The 24,839-nt window shown below is 34.8% G+C and overlaps 10 protein-coding genes across 10 annotated transcripts; 5 read left to right on the forward strand and 5 right to left on the reverse strand.

Moving 5' to 3' along the window:
* Positions 1-26: 26 nt before the first annotated feature.
* On the reverse strand, positions 27-2,569 carry NAEGRDRAFT_64901 (uncharacterized protein; the record flags this gene model as incomplete). The annotated part of the gene is made up of 2 exons (XM_002679746.1): positions 27-676; positions 718-2,569. 2 exons carry the CDS (start codon positions 2,567-2,569, stop codon positions 27-29), a joined length of 2,502 nt encoding a protein of 833 aa, XP_002679792.1.
* A 2,054-nt stretch (positions 2,570-4,623) lies between these two features.
* On the forward strand, positions 4,624-7,029 carry NAEGRDRAFT_275 (uncharacterized protein; the record flags this gene model as incomplete). The annotated part of the gene is made up of 1 exon (XM_002679617.1): positions 4,624-7,029. A coding segment is annotated over one exon (2,406 nt), but the record flags the coding sequence as incomplete, so codon positions are not given.
* A 78-nt stretch (positions 7,030-7,107) lies between these two features.
* NAEGRDRAFT_31873 (histone H4) lies at positions 7,108-7,468 on the reverse strand (the record flags this gene model as incomplete). The annotated part of the gene is made up of 2 exons (XM_002679747.1): positions 7,108-7,368; positions 7,418-7,468. 2 exons carry the CDS (start codon positions 7,466-7,468, stop codon positions 7,108-7,110), a joined length of 312 nt encoding a protein of 103 aa, XP_002679793.1.
* Positions 7,469-7,961: 493 nt separating this feature from the next.
* Positions 7,962-8,351, forward strand: NAEGRDRAFT_64903 (uncharacterized protein; the record flags this gene model as incomplete). The annotated part of the gene is made up of 1 exon (XM_002679618.1): positions 7,962-8,351. The coding sequence occupies one exon, from the start codon at positions 7,962-7,964 to the stop codon at positions 8,349-8,351; it is 390 nt and encodes a 129-aa protein (XP_002679664.1).
* A 427-nt stretch (positions 8,352-8,778) lies between these two features.
* NAEGRDRAFT_64904 (uncharacterized protein) lies at positions 8,779-11,823 on the forward strand (the record flags this gene model as incomplete). The annotated part of the gene is made up of 1 exon (XM_002679619.1): positions 8,779-11,823. One exon carries the CDS (start codon positions 8,779-8,781, stop codon positions 11,821-11,823), a length of 3,045 nt encoding a protein of 1,014 aa, XP_002679665.1.
* Positions 11,824-12,039: 216 nt separating this feature from the next.
* On the forward strand, positions 12,040-18,004 carry NAEGRDRAFT_78929 (Ded_cyto domain-containing protein; the record flags this gene model as incomplete). Its single annotated transcript, XM_002679620.1, has 1 exon — positions 12,040-18,004. One exon carries the CDS (start codon positions 12,040-12,042, stop codon positions 17,953-17,955), a length of 5,916 nt encoding a protein of 1,971 aa, XP_002679666.1. The 3' UTR covers positions 17,956-18,004.
* Positions 18,005-18,075: 71 nt separating this feature from the next.
* Positions 18,076-20,306, reverse strand: NAEGRDRAFT_78930 (uncharacterized protein; the record flags this gene model as incomplete). Its single annotated transcript, XM_002679748.1, has 2 exons — positions 18,076-19,683; positions 19,725-20,306. The coding sequence occupies 2 exons, from the start codon at positions 20,304-20,306 to the stop codon at positions 18,076-18,078; spliced, it is 2,190 nt and encodes a 729-aa protein (XP_002679794.1).
* A 483-nt stretch (positions 20,307-20,789) lies between these two features.
* NAEGRDRAFT_64907 (uncharacterized protein) lies at positions 20,790-21,713 on the reverse strand (the record flags this gene model as incomplete). Its single annotated transcript, XM_002679749.1, has 1 exon — positions 20,790-21,713. One exon carries the CDS (start codon positions 21,711-21,713, stop codon positions 20,790-20,792), a length of 924 nt encoding a protein of 307 aa, XP_002679795.1.
* Positions 21,714-21,806: 93 nt separating this feature from the next.
* Positions 21,807-22,451, reverse strand: NAEGRDRAFT_64908 (uncharacterized protein; the record flags this gene model as incomplete). Its single annotated transcript, XM_002679750.1, has 1 exon — positions 21,807-22,451. The coding sequence occupies one exon, from the start codon at positions 22,449-22,451 to the stop codon at positions 21,807-21,809; it is 645 nt and encodes a 214-aa protein (XP_002679796.1).
* Positions 22,452-22,974: 523 nt separating this feature from the next.
* NAEGRDRAFT_64909 (uncharacterized protein) lies at positions 22,975-24,789 on the forward strand (the record flags this gene model as incomplete). Its single annotated transcript, XM_002679621.1, has 3 exons — positions 22,975-23,459; positions 23,584-24,245; positions 24,341-24,789. The coding sequence occupies 3 exons, from the start codon at positions 22,975-22,977 to the stop codon at positions 24,787-24,789; spliced, it is 1,596 nt and encodes a 531-aa protein (XP_002679667.1).
* Positions 24,790-24,839: the final 50 nt, after the last annotated feature.

Consider the following 24,839-nt stretch of genomic DNA (forward strand, 5'->3'; position numbering starts at 1 on the left):
ATATTTGTGTTTTACATTGATGTGGGTTATTTTTCACTTGCAACATGAACACCAGTCCAATTTTCAGGAGGATTCTGTATGTAATAGTTGCATCTCTCAATCATTGTTTGAGTGGCCTTATCACCAGCAAACAATTTAGCACATGTATTGAATTCCATGCAAGCTTGTTCAAAGCTTCCAGCAAAATATTGATCCAGAGCTGATTCATATTTCTGAATAAAAGCTGCCTTTTCTCCTTTGGCATAAAATGTTGAAGAAAATTCCAAATTTTTAGATTGAAGCTCATAAACAGTGCATCCTACACTCTTTCCTTTTACACTGACCTTGTCCAACTTTCTCAATGTAAATGTTTCAAATATTTCAGGTTGACCAGCAGTTGACTCACTAATCATCACCTCAGTTCCATAGACCTTATTTTGTCCTTCCAAACGAGAAGCTAAATTTACAGCATCTCCCATGCATGTATAGTTCAATCTCCAGATACTGCCAATATTTCCAACAACGCAACTTCCAGTATGCAATCCAATCCTACATCTAAACAAGGGTTTTCCTTCTAAATCCCATTTTTCTCTCAATCTTCTCATAGCGGTTTGGCATTTGATAGCTGCTCGACAAGCTGGAAGAGCTGTATTCATCATTGCTGAAGGTGCTCCCCACAAGGCCATTACCGAATCACCTAAAAGAATATAAGAGTTAATTATTTAACACACTACTTACCAATATACTTATCGAGAGTTCCTTGCTCTTTAACAATTTCTTCAGTCATGACATGAAAATATTCACTGACATGGGTGATTAACAATTGAGGAGGAAGCTCTTCACTCCATGTTGTAAAGTTCTCCACATCTGAAAATAGAATGGTAATATTATCCAACATTGCTCCACCAAGTTTCATTTCAATTCCCTTTTCGACCATTTCAACAATCAAGTGTTTTGGAACAAATCTCATAAATGATCTCAATGTTGTTTTCATCTTATCAAAAGCTTCACCAAGTTCAATAATTTCTCTAATTCTAGTTTTTAAAGGTAAACTTCTATTTACCTCCAATCGAGAAATAGCCTTACTTTCATTGGAAAAGTAACCAAGAGGTCGAGAAACCTTCACTGAAATATAGTAAGCTATAACAATACTAACAATCACGAAAATAACACTAACCACCACATTGAGGCCAGACATTAATAATAAATTTCCAATAAAGTCTGTCTCTGGTGCTGAGATGAATACCAACCATTCAACATTGAACCCCTCTGAGGATGAAACAACATCAAAGCTCATTAAATTAACAGCTCCATAATGAAAACGATTCAAGGACTTTCTACCAGCATAGACCTTCTCTGTGGTAGATGGAATAATGTTAACGATAATATGTCGTAGCATTTCATTTGGAATTTCTTCAGCTTCAGGAATACTTAATGAACCATCACTATTCTGAATGACCAATGTTTTTAAATCCTTGTAGGCAATAACTCTCTTCCTGTATGTTCCATCTCCATTCTTATTCAGCTCAATAATACCCAAAATTCCATTCGTAGAAAATTTAAATGATTGTACAAATTCCACGAGTTGCTTGATAACAACAGTAGTGCTGACAACACCAATATATTTTGAACTATTAAAGGGAGAGTAAATGGATTCCTGATATGAAACATAAACCTGTTCTTCCACATAATCAGCAACTTGAAGTGCTATTGGTGTTATTGCCTTTTCATAAATGTGAGATAATTTGTAATATTCGTCATTTCTTGGATCGTAAACTGATGGATAATCCTCTTTTTTTGCAATTGCAATAAATGTTCCATTTCTAGTCAATTGATACGTATCTAGATAGGTAGTATTCGAAGAGGGATTAAACACAAAGTAGAGCTTTTGTCGTTTTTCATAATACTGTCGATACCAAGGTAAATTAGTATCACTGGAATAATCTGAAGAGTCCACTGAATTGACATATAGATAATCTCCATTAGGAGGTGTAAAATCCATCAAAAAGACCAACAATTTATGTTGGGAGTGTGTCCTTGCCAATATTTTGAAAATTGTTTGATAATTTTCAGAACTGTAAAACAAATCATCACTTGTTTCCTTCATATAGTAATCATCAAATACTTGCTGACGTTGAGCAGCTGCCAATATAATACACGTATCCAAATAATTCGAAACATAGGTATTTGCCTTCTCTACTGCACTTGTAACAACGAGATTTTCAATCTGATTGGCAGTAATTAATGAGAAGGTAATTGAAATAATGGTCAATAAGAGAATTGGCGACAAAATCAATGTACACATAGCCCCCAGCAGTGAGAATTTAAAACTAATATAGAGAGTTTGCTGTTGGAGTCCATAAACACTGGTGGAAGCTTCCGTATCAGCATCAAACATTTCATTGCCGACTATAACTTGTCCAAATGATGAAGGAGGCAATGAAACATTATTACTATTATTGGTGTTATTGGTGTTATTAATGTTATAAAGTGAATATTGCGAAAATCTTCCTTCTTCTGGAGCAGAATTTTGTTGTTGGAAATGTTTCCTAGCTAGCTCGGGTTGTATTCTATTGCCTTTGCCAGTCATCAATAATTGTTGTAATTGTTTTTCATAATATTAAATTAAATTAGCAGCAAGCAACGATCATCATTGTAGTGTAATGTTCAGAGATGGAAAAAGCATTTGATGGTGTTTGATGGAAATTAGAGTTTCAATATTTAATAAAAGGAGCACTGAGAGGTTGATGTCCACCTTCACTGATGAAATTACAATGATTGTTGTGATGAAAACTCATGATGTTGTACTACATTTTTTTAGTGCAGGCCAAGTTCTAACAAAACTGGAAGTTGAGGAAGTAATGGCAATGATACCAGTGCTTTGAATAGGAGCAGTTACACTTTTTGTTGTTGAGGAAGTAATTGAGCAATAGGTAGTTGATGAGGCAATTTCTCAGGTTGGATCATAAGACATACAAACAAGATTGTCATAGACTTGCAAGCGTTGAAGATCAACCTTAGATAAAAAGAACGAACTGATAAATGAATAATCGATTAATATTGTTCAATAATAATACATAACAATTTAACAGCAACTTTCTAATCGTGTAACTATGTGAGAGTTTCAATCAAACAAATCAATGAATTTCTAAGGTTCTGATAATTGAAATTCAAAAGCCACAATATTAAAAAATTCCAACCTTGTTAAAAACTCAAAAGATTCTTTCTAGTTGCCCGATTTGAGGTGGCATTCTTCCATCACCCATCGATTTTCATCAAATCAACAACAGCATGCTTCTTCACAACTTGACCTGTGATGACGATGATGGAAGGACTATTATCACACACAACAAAAAAATTAGATCAAACGTTTGCCACCATCATAGCAAAGAGGGTAATTCATATTCGTTGTTGTTAACCATTATACCACAATAGTAGTAGTAACATTGTTATCTTTGCTATTGAACAGTGTCTGCGGATTCTTGTTCATATATCTTTAAAGAATCCAGTAGTAGCAGTATAGATAATCAAAAGGCTGCTTATCATATATTTTCCACTAAATATCTTTCCTAATCTAAACCCTATTTAATTTATTAAAAGATGAACAACAATTCATCATCATCAACAACCAATAGTAGTAGTAGTAGTTGGCAAGCAGTTCGTGAATGGCTCCTCGTGAATGATAAACAACAAGACACATGGGAACAAACTCTCATCAAAAAGTTGTTGAATTCCTCCTCCGATTTTAACAAGTCCATCCTCATTGTCGAAGATTCACTCCATGAAGGATCTTCCACATTGGAAAATCTATCCTCCATCTACTCTATCAAAAACACCACCCTCTCAGCAGCAGATTCCAATACTAGTATTTATGCTGTTTTCCAAGTAAGAATTGAAGGAATGACTTGTGGTAATTGTTCGGGATTGGTCACTAGAGTAATGAAAGGATATTTGAGTGACAGATTTAATTCAAGTCAAGAGAGTGTGATTGGAAACTATTTCCATCATGTGAGTCTGGAAAAGAAGAGATTAGTTTGCATTGTTAGGAGTGATTGTTTGGATCCATCGAAAACACATGAGGATGAAATTATGCAAATCATAGCCCATATCAAGGATAATACTAGCTTTGATCCTTTTCCAATCAAGTCGTTTTATAAGACGCTGGAAGCAAATGCAAGTGTGTCAATTGTCAGAGCTGGTTTTGAAATTGATCATGAATTAATTACTGAAGAAGTTTTGCAAGGAAAAACAACAAGAAACAAAAGAGACACTGTCATTCTTGTAAGCGACAAGAAAGATATGGCTAAACAATCGTCACCACAAGAAATATCAAATGCTCTCAACGATGCTTTGAACAAAACACCAACATTAACAACATCAACCATGAAAAATGATGATGATGAATTCGAGGAAGTGATTGATTTGAATAGAGACAGTTTGGATAATGAACCAAGTAGTTTTGCTGGTCTTTTGGATGATGAAAGTGATGAAGGAAAAATTCCAAAATCTGCCAGCAAGGCATCCTTCTTTGATTCAATTTTGAAAGCTGTTGGACTCTCACATAATATTTCTAATCCATATACACGAGTTGGATTTGATGAGGAGGCTAGTCAAGAGATTGAATTAGTGGACAATAGTGGAAGTTTAGATCTAAATGTAACAGGTATGCACTGTTCGTCATGTGTATCAAAAGTAGAGGGTACATTAAAGAAGGTGAATGGTATCAAGAAGGTTTCTGTTTCCTTGATGACCAACTCTGCCACTGTAGATTATGATCCAGCCCTTCTCACATCTCAAGAAATCATTGAGGAAATTGAGTCTATTGGGTTCCAAGCTTGTAAAAAACCACCAAAAACAAAGAAACAAGACGCAGTTGACCAATCCTTCCTTATTATCAATGAATGGAAGATCAAGTTTATTGTTTCCCTCCTCTTGACCATTCCTGTTGTTGTTTTGACCATGTCCAACAAGAGCAAATACTCTGGTCAAGAACTTCAAATGTTCAGATTCCGATTTTCTGCATGGGAAAAGATCAAATATGTATTACTGAATTATGGATGTATGCTCTTGACATTTATTATTCACTTTATTACTGGTTGGCATTACCACAAGAATGCCTTCAAAGCTTTGAGAAATTACTATGCCGACATGAATGTACTGATATCATTGAGTACTAATGCTGCCTTTTTCTATTCTATTATTTTATTATTTATTAGTACTTTGGAAATGTTTGGAATTATTAATCAGACAGTATCCAAAGCACCATCCTATTTATTTGAAACTTGTGCCATGACTTTAATGTTCCAAAATCTTGGTAAATATCTGCATTCTATTGCAAAGAACAAAACAACTGAATCTCTCTCAGCACTGGCTCAACTTCAACCTGCCAAGGCCAATATTGTTGAGAATGTGAAGGATGAATCTGCTCTATCTTTCAGTGCTAATACGAGAGAAGTTTTCGTTGAGGAAGTTTCTGTTGGAGACTATGTCATGGTCAAATGTGGACACACTATTCCTTGTGATGGAGAAGTTGTTCTTGGACAATGCTTTGTCAATGAGAGTATGCTCACAGGAGAATCAAAGAGAATTTACAAAAAGAAAGGAAGTAAGGTTCTAGGTGGTACTGTAAATGAACAATTTTCTGGCAGTGAAGATGGTGGAGTTATTATTGTGAAAATCACCAAGACTGGTCAAGATAGTGTGTTGGGACAAATTATCAACCTCGTACAACAAGCTCAACACAATAAGGCTCCTATTCAAGAGTTTGCCGATAAGGTCTCTAAAGTTTTCGTTCCTATTGTGGTGGCCTTGTCTCTTTTCACCTTTGTAACTTGGTACTTCTTCTCTGTGACTGGTACTGTTAATAATGGAGCCAGTAGAGTTGATTCTATCATGTTTGCCCTCATCTTCTCCATGTCAGTTCTCAGTATTTCCTGTCCTTGTGCGATTGGTTTGGCAACTCCAACAGCAGTTATGGTTGCAACAGGTATTGGAGCATCTAATGGTATTTTGGTGAAGGGAGGACTTCCATTAGAAATTGCACACAAGGTGAATTGCATTTGTTTTGACAAGACTGGTACAATTACTAAAGGAAAGGCTTCAGTTGTGAATTATGGATTCTTTGCTGAAGATGCTTCAAAGATTGGTATTAAGGAACAAGAGTTTTTCGAAATTCTTGTCGGAGCTGAAAGAGCTAGTGAACATCCTTTGGCTGAGGCTATTGTCAAGTATTTCTCACCAAAGATTGAACATCACGTCGATCATACTGACACTTCTCTCAGTATCATTGGAGGAAAAGGTTTAAGATACATCTATACAAATAAGAGTGATATGAAGCAAAATACTGTTCTAATTGGTAAATCCTCATTCCTCAGTCAAGAAGGTGTCATTGTTACTGATACCAAAGATCAGAAATTTGAAAATACCAAGAAGAGTCTCAAGGAGGGCCATACTGTTGTTTTCTGTTCTGTAAATAATAATTTGATTGGTTATGTTGCTCTCTTTGATGAAATGAAACCTGAAGCCAGAGAAGTCATCAAGACATTGACTGAAGATTTTGGAATTAGGTGCATTGTTATGAGCGGTGACAACAAGCAAGCAGTTCAACAATCTGTTTCATTACTAGGCTCCAAATTGGAATACCTTCACGATAAGACACCAAGTGAAAAATGCCAATTTATTGAATCACTTAAAAAGCAAGGTTTTACTGTTGCTATGGTTGGAGATGGCATTAATGATTCACCATCTTTAAGTGCTGCTGATGTAGGCATTGCCATTGGTGACGGAACTGATGTTGCCATTAAGAGCTCTGACATCATCTTGTTAAATTCTGATTTGAGAGATGTAGTCACAACCATTGACTTGTCTAAAAAGACCTTCTCTAGAATTAGACTCAATCACTTACTTTCTCTTGGATATAACTTGTTCATGATTCCATTGGCATGTGGTGTATTGTGGCCTTTCTATGGTATTGTTTTGCCACCTTATTTATCTTCCATGTTAATGATGTTCTCCAGTTTGAGTGTTTTGGCAAGTAGTTTGTCTCTTCGTCTCACTTTCAATAAGAGAAAATAAATGAAAGATTAATTTATTTACAATGTATTTCTAATAATTTTAATAGTGCAATGATTAATGTCCAAAACCATACAGAGTTCTTCCATGTCTTCTCAATGAATAGACAATATCCATCGATGTTACAGTTTTCCTTCTGGCATGCTCTGTATAGGTAACAGCATCTCTAATAATTCCCTCCAAGAAATTCTTCAAAACTCCTCTGGTTTCATCATAGATTTGTCCAGAGATACGTTTCACACCACCTCTTCTGGCCAATCGCCTAATGGCTGGCTTTGTAATGCCAGTAATATTATTTCTTATCACTCTATTTGTTCTCTGAGAGTAAAATGCATTGAGAAATTAAGTATTCTGTTGAACTACCTACTTTGAATCCACCCTTGCCAAGACCTTTACCTCCCTTTCCTCTTCCTGTCATTTGATGTTGAGATTTTTTTGTTTTTATTTGGTTTTGTTATTTTTGAGTAGGGAAATGAACTCTCAGTTTAACGAATGTTCCAAATTATTTCGTAATTAGGCAAAGTTGAGTAATATATTTACAATAAATGACAAAAGCATTTACAGTTAGTAAGTTTATTTACAATTTGCGGAGTTACTAAGCGCCATGTAATTTTCTGCAGATAATTAAATCATGAAAATATTTTATCATACGAAAGACTAAGTGTATGAATACTATTGGAAAGATCAGCAATTCTTGGATAATGTTAAAATGGAATGATTAAACTTATATGCAGTTTCGTATAGTTTTCAATTCCAAGTTCCATTTTCAATGAATGTTACCAATGCAAAATTTTGGTCAATTAGGTAACCCATCACTTCCGTTCCATTTCATTCAGTGTTAAACAAATCCAATACCTTCAAAATCAAAAAAAAATATAACAACATTCCTCTGTTTTTTCACTATTCGAAACATGGTCAGAATAACCGATTTCAAAAAGACATTCACTTGTCCAAAATGTCAATCCCAAAACGATAACGCCACCATCAAACAAGCAGAAAATTATGTAGTCACAAGAGAATGCTCCTCATGCTCTCATCAGCAAACTCTTTTCATTCCAGCAACTTCAGGTTTAATTCCATTAGAAAGGTCAACCAAAGCTTGTACTGCCACATGTTCCTGCACACAATTCAGACCTACCCATAATGATGGAATTACTTGTGAGTGTGGACATTTGGGAAGTTATCATGGACATTCCTATGGTTTGGGTAGAGATTTAGTGATGAAGAGTTCACTCATTGATAATGGAATTCTTTCTTTTGATGTGGATAGTTGTGCTGATATGGTGGAGGATAATCAATAATTTTAATAATTGAATGTAAATTTGATGATGAATGTGGATGATTGGTTCTTCAATAAAAAAATGTCTCACAACAGAACAGGCAAATTTGATGATGGAGAATAATTTTATTAATGTATTATTATATAATTAATATGAAAGTTTAAAATATATTAGCTGTTTTTCGGAATAATGTTTGGTGGCCAAGTAATGGCTTGATATGGTGCAAATTGTGCAACTGTAGTGGTTAAGCTTGCTCACTTACAAATCCTGTAAATTCTGATGGCGCCAAATCATCGTCCATGATTTCTTGTTTGAAAACACAAAAGAATTTGCCTTGATCAAAACGAGTTCATGCTTGCGAGGAATTCTTCAGCGAGCAAAAATCATATGCAACACAAGAATTCATCAACAAAAAAAATCAAACAACAACAATTGTCCTATTTTCACAATGTTGAATAATAATAGAACATTTAAACCACCAATAATTGATAATAATGTAACTCTTGGTTTGGGTCCTGACAGAATGGGTGTTTTATTCACGGATATGTTGACAGCCATTAGAATTCCTGCCAATCATTGGTTATTAGCTTTGATCAGTGGTGGTAGTGGTGCTGATGATCAACAAGTGAGAGTAAAGCTTGTGCATGAAACGTTCCGATATGTAAATTCAGAACCAACTCTTGAAATGAGCCAGGAAATTGACTTGCAGTTCCAAGTCATGTCACGATTGATTTGTATTCCACCAAATCAACAACAATTGATAGAATATTATAGAAATACATTGCCATCAGCAGATTATCTTCTTTTTGAGAAGTATCACAAGTGGAATATAAGAATTGAATCGGTGGTTTACCAAAGATATGTGACTCTTGATGTTGTGTTAATTTGCCAAAATGAAAAAGAACTTCCAAAGAATTCATTGGAGTATTTAATGAAGACAGCTCCATACACGTTTAGAGATTTCCGTCTTCTTTATGAAAATTGTGAATTGTACAGTAATTTATTCAAGGTTGACTGCGAAATGTTTCAACAATTCTTTGGACGAAACTATCCTCTTGTTTGTACAGTCAAAGATGTAGATTCTAATCCAAATATTATTGGAAATAATAACATGTCCATTCAAAATTCATTCTCAAGATTTGCCAGAATATTAATGGATTTGAATTTGGGCAAATGTATGATGATTGTGAAATTCGAAACTAAAGATGACAACATCAAAAGAAAGTGGTGCGAGAATGGGATAAGCTACGAAGGCCATTGCTACAAATTCTTTAGCACTTCCAACTCTGGAATGAAAGGCAGCTCTGCAGTTTTTATCAACTCAACCTTACTCAACTTGGAAACTGTCAAACTTCTCGTTGGAAGCTCCTTCGACAAGGCATTACAGACAGGTGGTGTCAGAAAGGTAGCAAGCAGAATTGGTCTCAGTATTGGAACAAGCATTCAAAGTTTAGCAACTTTTGAATTTGATCAAATTTTCTGTCTTCCACAGAACATCGAAGATGAGTTTCCAATAACTGATGGTTCTGGATTAGCAAGATCTGATTTCTTTGAGGAGATTTTAGAAAAGACCTATGCCATTCCTTATTTCGAAATGGAAAAATTGGCAAAACATCCAGAAATGAAACTCTCCAGAAGGTTAGAAACTGATTACAAAAACGTGAGTGCCATTCAAGTGAGAATGCTTGGAGCCAAAGGAGTTTTACAAAAGATTCCAGATTCATTGTGGAAAGTATTGCAAGTCAAGTGGAAATTCCCAGATTCAACAAAGGTGATTTTGAGAAATTCAATGATCAAGTTTGAAACTGCTTATTACAAAAAGATTGATGTATTGAGTTATTCATCTGCTACGGGAGGGTCGATTTCAAGAGGAGTCATGTCTTGCTTATTGGAGAGGACAGATCACAGAGAGGAAATGGAAGAAATTTTCATGAATGATCTCGACGATTATTTGAAAGAAATGGAGGACAATAGAAATGATCCAATCTATGTCTGCAACTATCTTTTAACTGGAACAGGTAATACAAAGGAAGGATTGGCCAAACAATTGATTATGGCAGATCATCCACTCAATAATTATTTCATTGATTCAGTAATTAGAGAAAATATCAAAACAAGACATTTGGGATTAGTCAATGATAATCTTTCTTTCAAAATCAACAGTCATTATTGTGTCAGTGCGTTGGGAGGTGTGGATGAAAGTGGGGAACTCAAAGAAGGTGAAATTCACATTAATTGTGATGCCTTTACAAATAGCCCATACTATCTGGAACTCGATTACGTTTTAGTTTATAGAAATCCTTTGGGGTATGAGGGTGATATTCAAAAACTCAAAATTAAGAAAAATCCTCAATCAGAATTCCTCAAATCAAGACGAAACTCAATCACCTTTGCCATGTCCAAGGGCACTAGAAATCCTATTGGATTTATGCAAGGCGGTGATTTTGATGGTGACAGATACAATATCATTTTCCATCCAAAGATTGTGAAATATTTCAAGCAAGACGAAAGTTTGAATTTGGATTATAATAATAATGATATTTACGAACAATTTAAAAAGAATGAATCTATTTCCAGTCTGGAGACGATACCTGTTATGCAACCCAACACCAACCCAACCATTCAAGACATTATTGAAGAACACATTAACATGTTCACTGAAAATTCTCCAATAGGTACTTTAAGTGGTTACACATCTAACCTTAGAGAAACAACTGATATTCCAAAGAAAAAGTTGGCTTCCAAGCTATTCGCAGATTGTATCGATTCTATTAAGGGAAGTTCATTCCCTTATGACCTGATTAACATTGTAAAATCGAAAATTCCTGAATGGGAAGAGTATTTGAATGAAAGAGTTAAGAAGAGTGAATTTTGGAAAGATGAAAATCTGTCAAATCCACAACCTAATCATTTAGTGTGTAGAATGTTTGATATGGTAGTACAATCGTTGAAGAAAATCACTGAAGATCCAATTAATACTCAACTCGATCCTGATTTTGAAACACCTAATCCAAAATATTTGAAATTCCATACTCAATGGAAACAAGAATTCGAAAATCTTTTCAAAGAATGGTGCAATTATTGGACAAAGCAATTATCAGCCAATCCAGAAACAGAAAAGGACAAATCTGAAACTAAATCACACAAGAGAATTTTACTGAACAAAATTAAGGAAATTCTTCCACTGCAAGAAGAAAAAAGTGAATCAATTGACTGGCGTGCAAAATTCAATGAAGGAACAGATGGCAATGATATGAGATGTGAAAAGGCAGCATTCTTTATGAGGTATAATCATGTGCAAAATCAGAAAGGTTTAATCAAGAGATTGCAAAGTCCTTTCGTCTATACTTGTTGCATGCTTTATTTGAATATTTACAAGCAATTCAAACAATTTGAAAAATTTGGAAAAATTCCACAGATTGTTTCATCCAATTACAAAGTTTCTCTCAAGAAACAACTTTCGAATATCACAAGAACAACACCTGTAGAATAAATTGTTAATTATTTGTTTCAGAAATATTCATGTTACATGTACAAAGACTAGTTTTATGAATTTATTTGAAAATTAGTTTTCAAACCTCCAAGCTAGAAGGTTCCATAAAACAATCTCTTCAATATATTTTTCACTTTCCGAATCCTTCGAATCTTTCACATGTCATCAAGTCACTTCCCCAATTTCACATCATTTCAAAAAAAACATTAAAAAAAAATGTCTTCTACATGGAAACGTGTCCCTGAAAACACTCTCGGCACCGTCCTCTACTCACGTGCCAGTGAAGGTCGTTACCAAATTACACTCAACAAGGGAGATCGTGTTCGTGTGCAGGCAAAGAAAGATGGTTGGTTGTTGGTTGAGTTGATTGATCCATTTGAAGAGCAACAAGAATTGGTATCACCTAGAGGAGGTGTGTCTAATACTTCATCACCTACTGCTATTTCGAATAGTACTTCGTCTTCTTCGGATAATTTGGAAGGTGCTAGAAAATTTTCTATTCGAAAGGCATCAGTTGCGCCATCAACACAAACAACTAATCCACAACAACCAACAAGTAGAGTTTCGGCTGCTGCCTCTAAATTTGGTGGAACTACAACTCCTCCACCAAGACCTTCGAGACCAAATCCAAAATCTGCTGCTGCTTCGTCTCAACAAATATCCGAAAGTGATTCTCCTTCATTGGAACAGAAAAAATCACAACTTTTGAAACATATTGTTAGAATTGGTATCTATCCAGAGGTTTTAATTCGATTGGATTCTGATCAATCTTCACCAACTGCTCAAAATGAAAAGAGCAGAAAATTGCCAACTTTTGAACAAGCTGTCGAATTTTCTGAAAATCCATTGGCTCGTGAAATTTTGCAAGTTATTAGAGAATGGTCAAGTGAATTGATTAAATTAAAGAATGAGAATATGATGGAAGAATATTATGCAGTAAAACGTCAAATGGCAATTTTAGTTGGTTTGAGAAAGAAGATTACAGATTACAATTTCCAAAAAGATGCAGATGAGAATCAAAAAGAAGAAATTAGTCAAAAGGTCATTAAGGTTATTGAAGAGGGTTCTAGAAAGTTGAATTTGGATTTGATTGTTCGTGTGAATGATGGTCCACAAAAAGGTCAACGTGCCAATGAATCCAACACTTCAGTTATTGATCTTTTTAATCAATATATGGATGTACAAGATAAGGAAGATATTGCAAAGAGAAATCGTAAAGTTCGTGAAGAATTGAAACATTTGAGATCTCAATTCCTTTCAAATCAATCAAAGAATAACGCAACCACTCAACTTGAACAATTACAAAAGAAGGAAAATGATTTGGTTTTGAAATTGGATTCAAACTTCCCAATTAATGATCCACTCCAACGTGCAAGATTGAGACATGAACTTCCACGTGGAAATGTTCATCTCCTTCTCAATGTCGAAGCTTGTATGTTCACATTCGGTGAGGATGCTGAAATTTTCTTCTCCGTTTACAATTACACTGAAAAGAGATACATTACAGAAGATTTTGCTTATCCTGTCACTCCACTAGGTATGCCACGTGACACTCGTCTCATTACCAACACAAAAACACTCTTTGCCGATATTTCCGAATCTCAATACCTTCAAGAATTGTATTTGGTTGTGAAAATCTATCGTAAAGGTAAAATGTTATTCGACATGAAGGCCAACACTAAAAAAACAGGTCTTCCTCCTATGGGTAGTGGAATGATGATGGCTAGTGCCTCAGCTGACGATATTGAAGAAGAAACCAGTTATAGAAGACCATTCTGTTGTACATTAATGCCAATTACTCCAGAAGTTATTGCAGAACACATGATGGATGAGAGAGAATTCCAACCTGGTACACTAGTTCTCTACACCACTCCAAAGGAAGATTTATTCTCCAAATTGCCAGATATTATTATTGAAGGAGGTGGTCCAATTGAAAGAATTCCACAAGATAAGGCCATTGGTATTGGTATCTCATTGAAATTATTCAACAAACCACTCGATAAGGTCTTGGAAGAAAATAAGGATACTCTCTCAATGCAATCTCAATGCTGTATTACAAAGTGTATAGATTTGCCAACTAGTTTCCATCCAAAAATTGATAGAAATGACATGTATATTACATTCACTAGAGGTAAATTCCTTGAAACTCGTAACGTCAAGATTATGACAAAGGTTTATTCAAACTCTACAAAGAATACTATTCAATGTATTGATAGATATCAATGTCTATTCAAAACACCATTCACACACTATCACAGTTCAATTCTCTATCACGTTCCAAATCCTAATTGGAATGAAACATTCAAAATGTCGCTCTCTCAAGAAGCTCTCCTCAATTCAGTCCTCGTTATCATGCTCTCCAACTGTACTGCCAAGAAGAAGCAACTGACTGAAAGATTCGGTGTTGCCTTCTTGAATTTGAAGGATGATTTGGGTATGGTTTCAAAGGGTGAAAATGACACTGGAATAATTCACGTTCCAGTTCACAAATACATCAAGGATATGGAAAAGAATATTTTCGAATATGTCAACTCCCCATCCAAGTTGGCACCTACCAAGGATTACATTGTTATCAAACTCAAACTTTCCTCCACTCAAATGACACAAGATGCAACTCTTGATACTTTCATTCGTTGGGAAACCAAACAATATCCAACTCGTTTGATTTTGGATAACTTCAGCAAGCTTCCACTCTCAACAATTGCTCCATACTGCAAAGTTGTTTGCAATACCTTGTTTGATATTCTCACCAGAAAGAACGATTCAGAAACTTCCAAGTCAGTATTCGAAACATTGCTTTCTCTTGCCAACAAATTGGTTCTTCCAGAAAATGCCGAACATCTTGCCATGTTTAAACAATATATTGCTGATTGTTTCGAACACAGTGATCCAGAAATTCACAAATGCTTCCTCGAATGTCTCATTTCCAATTTGGAGAACTTTGACGAAGAGGATGCCAAGGAAAGTTCTGAACAAGATGCTGTCAGAGATAAGGTAAAGACTGTTGTTACCATTGTAAAGGAAACTCTCCTGGGATTGCCACTCGTTTTGCTCTTCATTACAAAGAATAGAAGAAATTATGAAAAGGAAAATCTCAAAGGAGGTCTCTCCAATGAGGATTACTTCAAGACTGTGAAGGAAGTTTTTGAAAAGATTAGTAGAGTCATTTCAATTACATCTTGTCAAAAACTCTTTGATGCTCAAGATCAATTGATCAAATTATTGTCACCTTTCATTTTGAATGTTAATGAAGAGTTCCCAACTGCTAAGAAGACTAATATTGCCACATTGGTTAAAGATTTTATTGAATCCATTCCAAATACAGGTAGATTGGACACAGTTGAAGGAAAATTAGGTCTCATTCGTCAATGCTGTTCATCAGACCTTCTCAAATCAAGAGAAACAAGAACTGTCATTTTGCCAATGATTTTGAATCAAGTTGAAAAGCAAAAAGCTGTTTCAAACTCATTGAGTAGACGTGTCTGTTCTGGAATTTTGGCTGACGTCTTGGCTACCATTCAAAGGGCTCTCGTTCAAAGAAATGACAGTTATACAGAAGTTAAGAAGGACATGTATCTCTTCTTGACTAAATTGCCATACATTAGAACAATGTTTAATGAACTTGCCAGAGAAAGTGAAGAAGCAGAAGGAAGAATTTCAAGATTTGGCAAACGTGACGATTTGGAATCCTTCCAAGAACACAGAGAATACGAAAGAATTCAACAAACCAGAGCTCAACTCTTCTCAGTTGTCTTGTGTATCTTCTACTTGACTGATTTTGACATGATTCAAGAATATTTCCAACGTGACTTTACCGATGATGAAAAACTCCTCATTCAACAATACAAGGATGAAGATTTACATGAATTGGCCCACACCGATCACTCCAAAGAAACTGGTATGAAGAGAAAGGTCCTTCCAAAGGAAGATGCTGCTTCTAGAGTGAAAGCTAAGAGAGTTTCTGATATTTTCGAATTGATTGAATCAATGATTGATCATTCTCCAATTCCAGAATATTGGATTGCCTTCAACGTCTTTGCCTATCACAGTATTATGAAAACTATTGAAAACTTTTCAGAATATTTACAAAAACACCATGTCAGGACTTTCGATCCAAAGTTGTGGAATCGTTTATTCGATTTGTACTATAGATTTGCATTGTGTCCACGTTTGCAAATTGAAAAATTCTCACTTTCCAAGCAAACCAAGTTTAATTTACATGGTGATTTGAGAGTTGACTGTGTCATCTTATTCAGAAAGGTATTCGAAAGTTTGTCAACTGAACACCAATATTACTTTGTTCCTGATTTGATTGATAGAGTTTTGAGACTTGCTGCTTCAATTCCAAAACAAGAAATTTACGTTCAAACTCTTAATATTTATTATAACATTCTCAAATTGGAATTCCAATCTGAAAAGAGTTTGAAACATACTCAAGGTTTGACAGCTGTTGTTTTCGATGAATTTATTGTCAATGATCGTCTCACAGATGATAAATTCAAGGAATTCTTCGTTGAAGTTTTGGATGAACGTTTCGAAAAGGACGAACTCTTAAAGACCGATGGTAAACAATTCATGAACCACACCAAGAGATTTATGGAACTCGTTGCCTCTGTCAAACGTTTCACTGATGACCAGGAAGATCAAAAGACAAGTGCCTTACTCCGTGTCATGCAATACGTTGCCTCCACTCAACAGGAAGAAATCTACTTCAAGTACATTCACATGCTTGCAAAGAATCATGAAATCAACTCTAATTTCATTGAAGCTGGTATGTCCATTTTGAGACATGCTGAAAAGTTGTCATTCACTGTTGCCAATCCAAAACTCTTGCCAGCTCTCTCACAAGAATATCCAGAGGAACCTGAATTCAGAAGAAAGGAGAAACTCTACCATCAAGCCATGCGTTACTTTGATTTGGGTAAGGATTGGGAAAGAGCTATCAAACTCTCACGTGAATTGGCACCAATTTATGAAACTCAAACTTTCGAATATAAGAAATTGGCCGAACTTCTCAAATCTCAAAGTGAATGGTTCTCCAAGATCTTTGATCAGAAACGTTTCTTTGCCTCCTACTTCTTTGTTGGATACTATGGTAAAGGATTCGAACCATACGGTTTGCAAAATAAGGAATATGTCTATAGAGGAAATGAAGCTGAACGTTTGGTTGATTTTACTGAGAGAATTACTAAGAGATTCCCTAATGCTGAAATGTTGCAACCTTTGGAAGATGCCCCAGAGGAGAAGAAACAAGCCGATGGACAATACATTCGTATCATTACTGTCTATCCATCCTCATATAAGGAAATTGAAACCAAGTGCACAACTGTTGCTAGAGAAATGACTGTCTCTAAGAATATTACCTCCTACGAATCATTCAATGATATTAAGGTATTCAAGATGAGTAAGACCTATAAGGGACATCCAAAGGATAAGAAGATTAATGAAATTCGTGACTTGTTCACCGATTTCATTTTCTTCATTATTGATAGTAATCAAGAATCAGCACCATCTCACCATGAAACTTCATTCCGTAAGAGTATTTCCTACATTAAACCAATGCCAATGGTTAAACCATCAACAGCAGCAAGTGGTGTTGGATCCGCTTCAGCTGAAGATGTGGAAATTATGATGACTGGTGATGCCTTTCCAACTATTGTACGTAGAAAGAATATCATTTCACGTAAGCAAGCAGTCTTGAATCCAATCGAAAATGCCATCAAGAATATTGAAGATAAGAATGTAGATCTCAATGAACTTGTTCTCAATCACATGGTAGATACCAAGCCAGATACTAAACAATTATCCATGTCTTTGAACGGTACCATTGACGCTGCTGTTCATGGTGGTATCAATAAGTATATTGATGCATTCTTTGTTCCTGATTGGATCCAAGAAAATCCACAAGAAATTCACAATGTTAAGAGATTACAACGTGCTCTTGCAGTTCAATTGGAAGTTCTTGAAAAGGGTTTAGAAATGTATCGTAAATTTGGTTCTGCTCAAACAAAGGCTCACGTCGATCACTTGTGTGTCATGCACAACAATATGAAAGAACAATTGGCTGAAACTATTTCATTCGATTATGCCTATTACTTGACTGAGGAGTACAAAAAGAAAGCAAAGGAATAAGCAACTGGACGATTCGGAAGCTGTGTAATAAAAGTTTCAAAATTATACCAATCAATTGTACTTTTATTAAGGTAAAGAGAGTAAAAAAGTAGATTTAGAAGTTAATTAACTTAGGTTTAGTTACCTCTTTGCAGGTTCTCGAGGTTTTGTTTGTTTGGGGAGCTTTCTTTTCATTTGATAAGTAACTGTTGTGCTACCAACTGAGGGAGATGATATCTCATTTCTCCTTATCATTCCTTGATCGTATTGCTCCATTCTATGGACATTATTTACATCAGAGTTAAAGATATTCGCTAAGGAAGGATTCTTCTTGGCAAATTGGGATTGAGTTTGGGGTCTGCTACTGTTTTGGAAGGTAATAATGGTAGGTTGAGGTTTGGAAAGATTATTGGATTTAGAATCATTCTCAAGAATGATGAGTTTGTTGAAGGAGGAAGGCATTGCCGTTTGAGCTCTATCGCTCGATTGGTCAACCTTGATTTTTTGAATCAAAGGTTTAGGATTATTATTTGAAGTAGAAACAACATTTGAATTGTGTTGTTGGTTATTTGGATTAGGTCTGAAGCCACCTGTAAAGTGCTGGTTATGACGTACTGGAAATTGTTTTTGAGGATGTTGTTGCTGTTGTTGAATTTCCAGATTCCTAGAGCTGTTTTCTCGAGAGAATATTTCTTGTGGCATTTGGGGCATTGAAGGTTTTTCATGTGCCTTAATTAACATGCCATTAGGAGCCAGGTTAAAGTAGCTGCTGTTTCTTCTCGGTTTTGGATGAAATGGGCTGATTAATACTGCATGATTCAATTCTTGACGTTTTTCTTGTCGGTCCCTTACTGTTGGAGTGCCTAGTTTGAGTATTTGTCTCGAATTTGATGATGAGGAGCTTGCAGTTGAAACTGCCGAATATGGGGTGAAAGCTCTATCTTGATCAGAGTCTCCCTCATCTATATCTTCCAACTCGTCAATTAATTTATCATGATTTCCGTAATTATCATTAATATACACAACATCTACATTAGTTTTGTCATTTCCTCGCTTCTTCTTATCCACATTTTCCTCAATCAAATATTGTTTAAAACAAGACATGATCTTTGGAACAACTGATTTCCATATTGAATCAAAAACTTCCCACTGTGCTTCATAGAAAACAGCTGATTGAGCTTCAATTGGAGGGAATCCCTTGTTGAGCTGCACCTTGATCCTCTCTGCGAACTGAATGGATTGAGGGCTCTGTGGGGTTTCTCTAGGTGTTTTCTTCTTGTTAGCTCGGAAATTGGGAGTTGATTTGTTCAAAAAGGAGTCAGTTCCAAGAGGGTGTGGCAATTTCTTCTGAGCAATATCCATCACCAGAGTCTCCTCATAATCACCATCCTCTGCTATCACCTCTTCTACTTGCCCTCCAAAAGGACTCATTGTATTTGAGGGTGAAATGATTGGTTCTTGACTTTTATGAATTACATCAAAACTGGAATCAGGCCTCACTCCCTCAATCGCTGTCGAAGAAACAAGAAAATGTGGAAACTTGGTTGACCACTGAGTGGCTATTTTCTCCATTGTTAACTGTTCCGTATTATTCTCTTTCAGTCTATTTTTCCTCTTATTTCTATTAGTTGTTGATGATGGTTTTGTCTTGGGTGATGCCTGTTTGTTGGAGGGCGAGAAACCATATAACTTTTCATCCAATTCATCAAGTACTGTTTTCAGTTTTTCTTCTGCTTCATTTTCCAAATCCTATTTTCTATTATGAGAGCTTGTTCGTGATTAAAACTTACAAATATGAATTCAAATGATGATTGCTCGGATCCAGCACTGTAATCGTGAAAGTTTGTATTAATTGTAGAAAATTCTGATGATGTTTGTGTTTTTGAACTACCATGAAAGAAGTTGCCTGAGGTTGGAGGATTGGTTGTTGAAGGAGAAAAGGTAGAGTCTCCATGCCTTTCAGATGTTGATGGTGATGATCGAGAGCTTTCGCAATCCTCTCCAACCAAAGACATATCAATTACTAAGGAATCCGTTGACTTGTACTTTTCATAGGATTGTCGTAACCTAGATAGAGGTTGTTCCTGACTTTCCATAAATCTAACCTCTCTATGACCAGCTATCCGTTTAATACTCTCAAAAGATCCTCTCAATTCAACCACACTATTCGACGATTTTGTCAAAGTTCCCTTGCTGTTATTCATTGTATTATTATTACTAGAATAATTATTGTTCATAATTAAGTGATGAATCTGTTGATGTTGTTGCTGCTGTTGTTGATGAGTAAATGTTGTTGTTGGAGCCTGCTGATGATGACTCGCAAAGCCTATCAGTGGAGGAGAGAAACCATCCCTCGTAAGGCTCTGTATCATTTTTTATAGTAGTGTGATGATTGTTGTTGTTTGGCGCCAAAAAAAATACGTTGAACAAAAACTGTAAAACACAAAGTACAACAACAATTGGAAAAGAAGGTGCTGATGATGAGTTGAATATTTAGTGTTGTGGCATCACGCCAAGTCTTAATGCTATATAGATATGCCGAATGGATGTACCTGATTATTCTTTTCGGTTATGATTCGATATCTTTGTTGCAAATGGATAAGGATAAAACCTCCTATTAAGGATAAGGATGCCTCTATTTTACAGCTTATTTATATTTGTTAATTGAAACCAATTCAAACAAAGCATGAGCATGAACTTTGTTTTGCTCAACGCAATATATATAAAAGTAATAATAACTAGAATATATTTTGAAAGTGTGAATTATTTCCTCACCATAAAGAATAATGCTCTGTTTGAGGGATGATAATGATTCACAACAATATCTGATAAATTATTTCAAAAATGGCTTAATGTTACCAGCTTTCAATTGTAGAAATCCAACCATGATCATTTAGAAATTTGAATTGTGAATCACATTCAAACTCTTCAGTGAAGTGTGATAACCATTTAGTTTTGTCAATGGCCACCAATTCTGCAGCAGTTTTATATTTTCCATCATGTAATTGATAGGGCATTTGGAAATAGGCCAAAACTATAGCTTGAATATCCTTTCGAAAGCATCTCTTGAAATATTCCTTCCAAATTTTGACATTTGGTTCCAATTTATCATTTGACATTTTTTTCCATGCTTGGAGGAATGGACTGGCAATTCTCAACGAGTTGGAGGTATATTTCAAAAATATAAATCTGCAAATTGGTAGGAAAAAGTAATTGGTAGCATGAGGGAAATGTTTAAATAAATAGAATGGGTCATATTCCATTAAATATCTATTCGAAAGAGGATCTCTGCAAAGATAATAATTTTCAAGTAATAAATGCTTAAAATCCTCGAAATACCTTGGTCTTGCATGGAATTTCTCTAACATACCCGAACGATTTCTTTCCAAATCTTTCAAAATATAATAATGTTGCTGTTTACGAATGACTTTCATCAAAATTGTCGTTCTATTTTCAATGCAATTATTCTTTCCAACTTTTTCAAAATCATCGCTCAATTCCATGAAAGAATTATTCTTGAATTGTTTCCTCTTTGTCTTACTCAAGTTTCGTCTTAGATTTTGAAGATATTTCAATTGGATCATCCACACCCTGTAGGCTTCCGAACTTTTCAAAAATTCATAAACTAGTGATGAGGAAATCAGCAAATTACGTAAATCATCCAAATTGCAATACGAATAAATATCCAATATTAACTCTGTGGGGAGAGAAATTATACTGATCGTCATCTCGGAATTATTTTGTGATGATGAATGTTCAATAGCATCTTGTTGAGACATTTTTTATTGATTTTTTAAATAGATAGATGAAATATAAATACCAACAATTGAAATAAGAATAATATTATTGGAGAGTTGTTTGATCATGATAATTTATTCAAAAAGCTTTGGCCAAACCTTGACAATTTGTGTAATAACTTGAATGACTGGAATTCCTTCATTTGGTGGACCTTGTAATCCTTGTTCACAAACCCAACAAGCATTCCATCCCATATCAATAGATGCCATAATATTCTTTAAATTGTCATCAGCAAAGTAAATTTCCAATTGACCAGTAGCAACCATTTCCTTCCAACTCAATTGATGTTGATCACATGAACCACTTGGAAGACCTGAAAGTTCAGCAGCCAATTCATAAGAGTGTGGATGAGGTTTCACAGAAAGGTCCAAATCTTCATAACAAACAACCTTATCAAAAAGTTCAGTGATTCCCAAATGATCCATCAATCTATTAGCATGTTTAGAATCAGAATTTGTGAATAAAATCAACTTGTCAATATTTGTTTTCAATTTTGAAATCATTGCATGCAATTCAACATCATTCTTGGTCACTCCATCCAATCCAAAACCCGAATGTACATAATGATAAAAAGTCAAAGGATCAACATCATATCCCTCATGAATTAATCCTCTCAGAGTTGTTCCGTGTTGTAAATATAAATTAATACTCTTTTCCATTGGATTTTCAATTGCTAAAACTTCACTCAAATATTGTGCAATACGATCCCTCACACACATTTACATTTGAACTCTTTGGATACAAACAATCATCCAAATCAAAGAAAAAATATCGGAGTGGTCGATTCTTGTTGGTGCTCTCGGAGGATGATGAAATTTCTGTGGTGGATGGTTGAGACATTTTTTTTTAAAGTTGAAAAAGATTCTTGAATAATAACCCACCACGATTTGATATATTTAAGTAATTAGTTGTTATCTATGCGTATCAGAGAATGAATTTAATTGAAGTCTGACTGGTGAAGTGTGGACCAAATTCATAATTTGAATGTCATTGTAAAACTATCAATGTTAAACGTGAATTTTTACAATGCCAATCACATCCAAAACCTTCTTCGATTTCAAATCTTCACAACCATGGCAATCACTGCACTAATAAGAAGAAAAACTTTAAAAAGGTTCTTTCACTTTTTAAATTTAAAAAAAAATTTAGAAAAAAATTTAACGGCTAGTTTCATTGTTTCCCTCCTTTGATATCAAACCCTTATCATCATCACACAACAATATTGATAATATTAATCTAAAGATGCCACTCCCAGAAAAAGTTCGTAGATATACCTTCTACATTCTCGGAGGAGCCATCTGCCTAGCAATGACCAGTTTGATTTTGTATAACAATTATATTCTGATAGAACCACATTTACATACATTGTTCTGGAGTTTGTGTACGAGTATTCTACTGACCAAAGTAAAACAACCAATCAAGGCTTTCCTGGAGGGTTTCACCTCGGGGGTGAATATCAAACTTCGATTTGTCTTTCATTTGTTTTTCTGGGGGAATTACTTGTACTTCCTGGTGTACTTTTTGATGAGATGGTACACGTATAATGTTTCGGAGAGATTTGTGTTTACCATTTCGTTTATTATTGTTGGTGTGATTCTAATGTCGCCTTTTATATTGTCGGCTGATACACTGTCGACTATTATTGCAATGATATTGGCTTCATTTGTGTTGATTTCGATTACATTGTTGGTTGCTAGGACTGGTTATATGGAAAGTATGAAGGCAAGGTTTGTTTTTTCATTATTTCACTATTTTAATTATTGAATTTAATTGACTTGTGCCTTAAATGATTAATTGTTCACATGTTTGTGAAATTCTATTTAATTAATGGTTAAATTATTGAAATATTAGCTCTGTAATTAAGGAATTTATTGAAAAGAATAAGGAAGTATTTCTAGAAAGTATGAATAACTATAAGGAAAACATAATCCCTCAAAATGTCACTGATATTAGTATCAAATCAGATAATGTAACGGTGTGGAAAACAGCTGAACGGTATTGTGACTTTATGCTGGGAGTAGCCAATAGTCAGTACGACTTTGTGAAAAATGTCACAAATCTAATTCATACCAAAAATACGACAAATGACTCTATTGAGACGATATTGGGACCAAAGTTCTGTAAGAGTCAGGTTATGTACTTTCAAGATAATTTATACTCATTCATTCAATATGTATTGAACTGGATGACTTCTAATATTAGTGTATTTGGCTACACACTTCAATCATTCTTCCAAACTCTGGTTGACTTGATTTCAAACTTTAAGGATTTTGTCTTTTCCTCCTTTATATTTATTTTATTTGTTTTCTACTTTGTTCAGAATGATGAATTCTTTATTGATAGCATGAAACGAATTTCACCACTCACTGAAGAAGAATCCACCATTCTCATTGACAGTATTGATACAAATATCATCAAAACTCTTTATTATTTATGCACGTTTGCCATTTGCAATTTTATAGTCACTACCTTGTCATTCTATATTGTTGGCTTTGAAATTATTTTCATTTTTGGTATGTGTGTAATTATTTCAATAATTAATTACTTAAATTTTTATAATATTATTTCAATATTTTAAATTGAATTTAATGGAATAATTTGAAAATAGGTTTCTTGTCTGCATTCTTGTCAGTCATTCCAATTATTAGCAATTGGATTATTTGGATTCCTGCCACAATCTTTGTCCTCTCGAGAGATGGTATCATTAGCTCCAATTGGATCATTATCTTTGCATCTCACATTTCACTCTACGTGATTGATAATATCATTTACACAAACTTTTTCAAGAAGCAACACCCAACCATGTTGGGAGTTTCCATTTTGTTAGGTGTATATGTTTTCAATCATTCAGGAATTATCAAGGGTCCTTTGTTTATTACATTGGGAATGACATTTTTTGACATTGCCACAAAATATATCAATAAGGATAAGAAGGAAGATGGAGAAGATTCAGAAGGTGGAGGTTCTGGTTTGAGACATCATCGTTCAAAGAGTTTCTTTGATTTGATTGCAGAAGATTGGAGCAGTATCAAATATGAAGATGATTCCAAAAAGTAATAAATTCAATGAAATCATAACAAGTTGATTTGTTACATCGCACCAATTTC

The sequence above is a fragment of the Naegleria gruberi genome (assembly GCF_000004985.1).
Source record: "Naegleria gruberi genomic scaffold NAEGRscaffold_12, whole genome shotgun sequence".
NCBI lineage: Eukaryota > Heterolobosea > Eutetramitea > Acrasida > Naegleriidae > Naegleria > Naegleria gruberi.